The sequence below is a fragment of the Pinus tabuliformis genome, chromosome 3_2 (assembly GCF_031772625.1).
Source record: "Pinus tabuliformis cultivar Carrire ecotype Pingquan chromosome 3_2, CPIR1, whole genome shotgun sequence".
Lineage (NCBI taxonomy): Eukaryota > Viridiplantae > Streptophyta > Pinopsida > Pinales > Pinaceae > Pinus > Pinus tabuliformis.
The window spans coordinates 440405233-440414535 of record NC_142302.1 but is presented as its reverse complement, the minus strand read 5'-3'; the positions used below and the strand labels follow the sequence as shown (position 1 = coordinate 440414535).

Below are 9303 nucleotides of genomic sequence, written 5' to 3'. Positions count from 1 at the left end.
ACCTGAAGTAGTATGGGGGAATGCAGGAACCAAGTTTCCGCACTCTAAGATGATTGTGATGTTGGTTATTTGCTCTAACCCTTCCTTCACACAGATTGATAAGCCCTTTAGGGCTTATCAAGGTATTCCTCTTATTCGCCCTTGAAGCCTTCGCGAAAGTCTCTGATCATCCTTCGGGGACCCAAAATAGATAGATCATACACTTACGCGCCTCTGTAATTACTCTTACTTCTGTATTTACTCAAATTCACATAAGTACTGGTTAATTTTAACACGCATTACGATTATCTTCGCGTAAACAGTTATTCTTACTTGTGTTCATATGACAAAGTAAAATACATAGATTCATGCATCAAAATAGCATTAATTCATAACCCCAGTATTCAACATAACATAATCAAAACATTCATAACAGAAGTAAATTAACGCATACGCAGATAATTCTAGAATACTTCTCTTTATTGATAATTCAGATTTCCAGTATAGACTCTAACTACCTTGTGCACACAATTGCAGGGGTCTGCACACTCAGCTGCGGACTTCTACCCTAGGCCTCTGCGCACTCAGTTGCAGAGCCTCTTCCTATGCTAAGACTCTTCGCTCTTAGCTCTCATAGACCCATAAACTTACTTAGAATTCTACTAAAAACTTATAAACTGCCTATGAATCTCTAAGACTCCCCTTTTTATACATTCACATGGCTTGCGGACCAAGGGTGGATCTTATTAAGCTGAAACAAACTATCTAAACTAACGTAGAAAACCCTTTTTGACTATTTACATATTTGCACTCCGCAACCAAAAAATGTGGAGACTTTACATTCTTTACACAAAACTTGGGCCTTTAGCCCTAAAAATTGGGCTTTTAACCCAAAATTGACCCCAGGGGACCCGTTCCCAACACTTATGGCACAACTACATTGTCACAACTTTCTCCAAATGTGCCATCTCCCTAAACATCATGAAACCCTCCTTCTTCGATGGAACCCCTGCGCGACAGAATAGTTTATAGTCCTACACTTTCTTTCAATTGCTTGAAGCACTAAGATTTTCCTGTTGCCATATAGTCATCGTAACCTTGCTAGAACAAGATCATCCTTGTATACCTTTAATCTGCTTCCATTAATCCTTCCAGGAATAACTCCCCATTCATCTTCATGAGCTGAACTGCACCACCCTCTGAAATATCCTTGATTACATAGGGTCCCAGCCAATGCACCTGAAACTTTCTTGGAAACTTTGTGAAATTATTGTCATACATCAGGACAAAATCTCCATTCTTAAAAGTGTGATGCTTAATGTGGGGAACATGCCATGCCTCTTCCCTAGCATTCTGCACTTGCTGATGAAAACCAACTAGAAAGAGATCCTCCCCTAGCGTAACTAGTTGTGCTAAATGTTCCTCCATGCAGTCGTGATTAGCCATCTCTGTTAATATTGCTATGATCCTTAAGCCAGGCACAATATGCTCCATTGAAAGCACTTCCTCTTGTCCATACACCAGTCTAAACGACGTTTTCTCAGTTAATTTCTTATAGGTATTCCTGTATGCTTGTAGAACCACTGGTATGTTCACATCCTGGTCATTCCTATTAACATTGTAGATCTTCGTTAATGCATTCTCCAAAATTTTACTAAAAGCTTCAACAGTACCATTCACCTGGGGATGATATGGCATACTATTCTGATGGTGCATCTAGAATTCTTCTATTAACGTCTTAATTGTTTCATTCAAGAAGTGCGAACCTCGGTCACTCATCATGATCTTTGGGCATCCAAACTATGACAAAATGTACTCAAATATAAACTTCGCAACAGTGTCCACTCTACAATCCTTCATAGGGTGTGCCTCGGCCCATCTAGTCAAATAGTCGGTCACAATGATAATATAGCGTGCACCTATCTTCTTTCCCGGTGGATTAATTGGTCCAACGAAGTTGATTTCCCATTTATTGAATGCTTGAAACATGATCTATTGATTTATGGGTAATTCATATCTTCGCGATGGTCTTTCAGTCCTCTAACACACATCACAAGAATTGTAGTACTCCTTAGAATATTTATGTACCGTAGGCCACCGTAATCCTGCTAGAAAAATATTCTACATAGTTTCCTTACCTACATAATGTCCTCCTGTGACACCACCATACGCTTCATCTAGAATACTGTGTCATTCATACTCAGGTACATATCGATGCAGAACTCCATTCGGTCCCATCTTATATAAGTGTCCTGCAATTACTGAAAAATCTGCAACCCTGACTACTAGTTCCTTATTTTGCTGTGTTGTGTAACCTTCAGGAGCTACGCCAGTAGACAAAAAATAAATAATGTCCACAAAATGTTCATCAGAAACTCTAATAGCAAAGAGTTGCGCGTCAGGTAACCCCTCATCGATATTAGTGGGTTCTTCCCCGTTCTCAATCCTAGAGAGGTGATCAAGTCTAACTTTTAACATCCCTAACTTAATTATCACCTCAAAATCATACTCCTGGAAGAGAAGCAACCATATACATATTTTCCCCTCCAACACATGCTTATTGATCAGGTACTTCAATGTAGAATGATTTTTATACATTTAAAAGTGCGCAACTAGCAGATAATTCCTGAATTTTTGTAGCACATATAGCATGGATAACCCTTCTCGTTCGATGGTTGAATAGTTTCACTCTGCCTTAGATAGTTTCCTACTTGCAAAGGAAATCGGATGGTCAATATCTCCATCACCTAGTTGAGTTAAAACAACTCCCAATTCTATATGGGATGCATCTACTTGCACATGAAACTCTTTCTTCCAATTTGGGAATACTAGGATTGGTGCAGTAACCATCTTCTCCTTAAGAACATCCAAGCTCTTCTGAAAATCATCATCCCAGCAAAATGTAGCATCCTTCTTCAATAACTTCTCCATTGGCACAGTGATCTACGTGTATGCCTTTATAAACTTCCTGTAATACCCTGTATGACCCAAAGTTGCGCGTAGTTGTTTTACATTCCTGGGTGGATCCAAATTGATAATTATGACAATCTTGGCAAGGTCTACCATCAATCCTTGATTGCATATGACATTTCCAAACAATATTCCATAAGGCACATAGAAAATACATTTCTTCAAATTCAAGGAAATCTAATACTTCCTACACGTATCCAACATTATGCATAGACTAGAAACATGTTTCTTAACTAGCCCGACAATTTTCCAATCATCGAAGTAGACCTCCAAAAACTTGTGAATAAATTCTATGAATGCTGCCACTACCACCCTTGAAAATATTTCAAGGGAATTTTTAAGTCCAAAAGGCATAACTATATATTGGAATGACCCCCACTCTGTAGCGAAGGTAGTCTTGCTTCTATCCTTCGGAGCAATCTTAATTTGGTGACATCCCAAAAATCCATCTATGAATGAATAGGCTTCTTGTCCGCCAACGTTTTCTAGAACCTCATTTATAAAAGGCGTAGGAAAGGAGTCATGCATGCATGCATCATTCAACTTCTACAAATCGATGCAGATCCTTGTATCACCTTTTTTTTCTTTTCCTAGACCACCATCAAACTGCCCCATTCTGATTCTTCCACTAGCTCAATTATACCTCCCGTGATCATCTTATCCAACTCTTCTCATACCTTTTCCTTGTACTTGGGGTTCAGTTGATATGGGTGCTACTTAATTGGCTTCACATCTGGTTTTAAATTGATCTTCATCACACCCAAATCACCTACTATGCCCTTCAATTCAGAGAATTTTGTTGGAAATAAGTCTTGATATTCATGCAGTAATTCAACAACCTTGTTGACCATGACTTCATCCCAGTCATTGCTAATGTGCGCAAACTTTGGTTCTGATTCTGAGCCAATATTTACTTGCTTTATCTTTACCGGTTGTGAGATATCAGGGATCTTTGAATCAGGTCATGTTAGTTCGCGTAGTCCTTTTGACTAAGGAATATTAATATTTCATGGATCCTCATCGCCTTCTTTCGTAGTAACATTGTAGCATTCCAATGCATGTTGTAGCTACGCACTCCAGTCAAGCTACATCCAAGTTATAGGTTCTATTCGTGTTCAGAAGATTGTTGTTGTAATCGCCTGAAGCACCCCATCAATGCATTCGAACCCATCTTCAAAGTTGAATGTAAGAATAAAACTCTCCTTCATTTCATCCCAATAAATAGTCCTGTGTCGCAGCTCCGTCTCCAAATACCAGTTCGTTAGTATAATGTCTAAGGTATAAATAAAGATATGCACCCATTCTGGTTGAGGTACCTCTCCTCAAGCTTTAGTCCATCGAGCCAGATGTTTGCGAGGGTCATACTTACATGTGTACTTTTCATTGAGTTGTGTTGTTTTAGAGCCAAATCTTAATCTCATTAGTCTACGATACTCATTCCAATCAATAATATTATCCTTGTGGGTTCCCCACCATCTTGCAAGCATAGCTCTTAAAGAAAAATCTAGAGTCTGCAACCTATGCTCCTCTGGTACATCTCTTTCAAAATGGTCAAGAAAAGTATTGACATCGTCTAGCCCATCATAATAAGGTAATTTATGTACTTTAGTTGATATATAGTGCAGAGACTTTGTAAGCATATTGCATTGTAGTGTGGAGACCTCATGCAACCAATTCTTCCTATTTTCTAATTCTTCATCCAAGTCTGATTGGCACGAACTATCCTTCTCCCAATTGATACGTCCATCTATAGTGGGCTTAATCTAGTATTCATCTCATGTAGTGAGCTTATATATGTGATCAATGTCGTCGTCGTCATGTTCATCATGGACTGGTTTTGTTTATCATGCAGGTTCAACTGGATCCAATGGAACAACTGCTCGAAGGCCATTATTTTCAAATACCATGTTTTGCTTCTTCAAATTAATAATAGCATTCATGCCTAAAGGCCAATCAATCATGAGCAATGCTGGGTATGGATTATTGTCATCTACTATTTCAATAACTTCAAAATCTATGAGCACACTGGCTCCTTCAATATCTACAACCACTCCATGTAAGCGACCCATCGGAATTATCTTTTGTTGGTTTGCCATGCACAACTGGATTAGTGATCACTGCAACTTAGGTTTCCCTATACATTCCCAAGTCTGTTTTGGTAGTACATTATTGTCAAATCCAAGTCTATAATTATCTGGTCCATATCAAAATCACCAATTTGTGTTATCAACCACATTTCCCTACTAGTCCTATTCTTGCTCTGGTTTACCTTATGACTGTGCATTGTTCTGGTAGTGGCTTGTCATTTCTAGAGTAGTTATCTATCAGTTCTTGGAATCCTTCAACTGCCTTTTGATTCCTCAATAGCTTCATGCATGTTTGTAGAAACGGTTTCAACATTGTGGGATTAGAGTTCTTTTTCATAGTACTTTCTTCAGATTTCTCTCTTCGTGGGACTATTTGTTTTTGAGTTTTAGACGTAGAAGCACTTGTATCCATAAAATGTTTCCTTTCTTCCATAAACTTCTCCTTTTCTATGTGTAAGTAAAATCTAACATTCGTTTCGCCAGCCCTGCGAACCCATGTATATGATTTACCTTCTACATTGTCTTCACTAGTGGATATACCACTTTGCGTTACTATATTGACATTAGGATTGTCTTCACACGACTAAGATCTCATTGTCTAAATGTTCTGCGTCGGCTATTGGTTCTTCTTTTCCTGCATCTTTTCTATTAATACATGACACTCTTCTATAACATGATCAAATTGCTTACAATATTGACAAGAAGGATGAGTTGGATTCTAACAATCATGTGCAAAATGTCTTGGTTCTCCACAGTTGTAGCAGATGATTTGGCCTCGACCTCTTCCATCACCTACTCCTCATCCTCTTCCACGTCCTTGGAATCCTCTGTGAGCTTTAGGTAAGCCTTAACCATTCTGAGCATGGGTTTCAGCCTGCATTCTATACATCCAGGTTCTGTCGATCATCAAATCATATATTCAACAATCTCATTCATCATGGCCAACCGATTTACAAAATGTGCAGAAGAGTTTCTTTGGTCACTGCACAAACTTTTGTAATAGATAACAATTTTCTATTGTATGCATTCTTGGTACTTGGAAAATACTACACAAGACACTTGAACGATAGCTTGATCGAGCAGGAGATTCTGGTTTCACCGGGTGGGACCTCCCGTACCTATATAATCCCAGTATACAGGTCACTAATCCTTATAATGGCCTATATCCTTGCACTTCGTGCACCAAACTTCAGGGCGCAATCCTAACTGAACCTCCTTCCCATTCTTTAGATTTTGCAATTCCATATCCAAGCTTGCTAACTGTGACTGGATTTCTTGGACCCCTATATTTGTATCCTGGATCAGCAAAGCCTCTAGCTTCATTGCAATCTATAATGTTGCGGCCTGAGATCTGATCTTCCATTGGGACAAAGGCAGTCTTAAATGTGGTAATAGCGAAGTTATGTACCATTCCTTATGATGTTCATCCAAAATCTGAAGATTAGATTGTCTCAGTAAGCACTTCAACCTCTGATACATATCCCATGTGGACTCATTAGCTTTTCAGTTGATCTCCTTTATTTCAGTGACACACTGAGCTTCTAATTTCAGCTTTCTAAATTATGTGTTCATCATAGTCTTTGTCTCGACCAACATAGCATTTGGGTTGGTTGTACTATATTTGATATACCATGCGAGTGATTTATCCTGTAGCATTGTAACTAGTTGCGCTTTCTTCATGTCATTATCATTGATCTACTATGTCTTCCACATAGCTTCAGCTACAAACCAAAACTGACCAGGATCCTCTGAACCCTGACGCTTGAATATAGGCATTTTCACTGTATTCACCATACTGAAGAATGAAGGTGGAGGTGGAGGTGGAGGCGTAGGTGTATGAGGTGGTGATGAAGGTGGAGATGGGATGGATGGATTTGGAATCCTAGAAGTGCCCTCACCTTCTATCTGTGTGCACCTCTAGGTGTGTTAAGGTTGTTCCTTTCTTCTTCGCTATCTAATTCACCCAAAAAGGGACTGTACGCACCTTAAGTGTATTTGTCCCAATCGAATATGAATCTATTTCCACTTCACGTAGATCCGGTCTAAGTTCTTTTAAACATCAATTCAAAGGCATAACACCCTTTTCACACAAAATCATTTTAATCCAAGTTTTTAGTGATCTCGGGTACTTACCTCTTGGACCCTTAAATAATGGGCATTCAGATTCGTTATAAGATACAGACGTTTCGATTGCAATTTCAGTGATGCAACTGCCCAAAATACTATCAATCCAATATTCCACAGCCCTTGTGACCTTATAATCAGATTCTTCAAAGCGCTTGATCAGTTCAAGCGTCCACACAATAGGATCGTCATGTTGCGAAGTCGGTTCATTTTTCGCTAGCTTAGACATCCACTCGTGTAATTCACAAGGGAGCGATGAAAAGAAAATTTCGTGCTCTTTTGTGTAGAGATATTACTGTAACCACCTTTCTTTGGGCCAACGCAAATTTCGATTTTCTTGACCTACAAACTCATGCAACTTTTGATCTATCCACTTCTCGATTTCCTTCCTAGTTGGTATCCATGGACGCCACATCACATATCCCTCATATAGATCCTAGTCCTGACAACGAAACCATTTTGTTGGCTTGAGCGGGCTTGGACCCAGGATCATAGTTAGTTTCGCTAACCAACAAAACCCTAGACTACTAGCCCTTTCGGCAAAATTCCACTTAGCGTAGACTGTAGTTTCACCCAAGGTAGTATTGGGGAATGCTAGAACTAGGTTTCTACATCCAGAAGGATATGTGATGTAGCAACGAAGTGTCTCCTTAAATGAGGGCCCTATCTGACCTTCGCAAACCCTTATCTTATGAACCACAAACTTAAAGTTATTTGTACTTAATTAGATCCACAAGCTTCGCTTAAGTGTTCTAATAGGCAGAAGTTAGTAAACCAAGTAGATCTGAATCTTCATGATGCAATTAAAAAAATATCTAAGAGAATCAAATCATAACTAAGCATAAAGACACAGAACATATAAATAAACACAAAACACACAGATTGGCTTCAAAATTTCTTTATTACTTCAGCTTTTCAATACATACACATCTTCTGACCTTGTGCACACAGCTACAGGGGCCTGTGCACTCAGCTACGAACTTACCAAGGTCTTTGCACACTCAGCTGCAAGAGCCTTCCCCTTCACTAGAATACAGAATTACAGACTCAAAATCTTACTTATCAACTATCCATCAACATAGAATTGCCTAATGACTCCTAGATGACTCCCTTTTATATATTTTACATTACATTACCATGGTCTGCGAACCATGGGTGGAGTTCATTGTATCATCAAAACAACCCATCCCTTTACAAAATAAGGGGCTTTGACCCTCCTAAAATCCCCTTTGACTCTTAACATTCTGCACGCTCTGCTCCTCAAATTGTGGAGACTTTACAATATTACAAAATTTTACTCAAAACTTAGACAAACTTGGACCTGGGGGTCCCCATCCCAATATGGAGCCACATGCTCCCTCCGAAAAGTAATCGTGCCCAATATAGTAACACTATACTTCCTGTCGTCACCCATCTCGATATGCATCTAGAGATCTTTCTCCTCTAGATCACTAAATAACTCTTTGTCACCAGTCATGTGGAATGATGCTCCATTGTCTAAGTACCATACACTTCCCATCATTGATGACACCATGCATGCAATGAGGGAAAAGTCCAATTCAAATTGAGAGGCCAAAGCCTCACCCACCACTCCTATTGAGGACTTCTTCTTGGACTTGTTAACTTGACAATTTGTAGCAAAATGGCCGAGCTCATGAAAATAAAAGCACTTAACTTTCGTCATGTATTTCTTCTTACCTACATGATAAGAATTCGATTTGGAATGGGAAGCTTTCCCTTTCCCTTTCTTCACCTTAATTGCTAAGGCACAGTTCTCTTCATCATAAGTCTCTCATGAAGAGCCATCCCTGGTGTTCCTTCTAATCTCCTCCTACAACAAATCTGACCACAGTCACTCCCAATCCAATAGCTTCTCCCGACCATTGACAAAGTCCTAATAATTATGCCAACTATTTGGGAGTCCTAGAAGAGCATCATCCTTGGAAACCATGATTCCAACACTTCCAAGTTCATCATGACACTGAGTGAACTTGGTCAAATATTTTGGAATTGTTTCACCTTTCTCCATTTTGATTTTTCAAAGTTTGTCCTTCAGTGCCAATTTCCTTTTGTCACTGTTGTTCTTATACAAGTACGTCAATGTTTTCCAAATAGCATACAAAGTTTCCTTTCCATGGAGACT

General features: G+C 39.2%; 1 protein-coding gene across 1 annotated transcript; it reads right to left on the bottom strand.

Annotated features, from left to right (window-relative positions):
* Window positions 1–1107: 1107 nt before the first annotated feature.
* On the bottom strand, window positions 1108–1677 carry LOC149181202 (uncharacterized). The gene has a single exon (XM_089414118.1). It carries the CDS (start codon window positions 1675–1677, stop codon window positions 1108–1110), a length of 570 nt encoding a protein of 189 aa, XP_089270244.1.
* Window positions 1678–9303: the final 7626 nt, after the last annotated feature.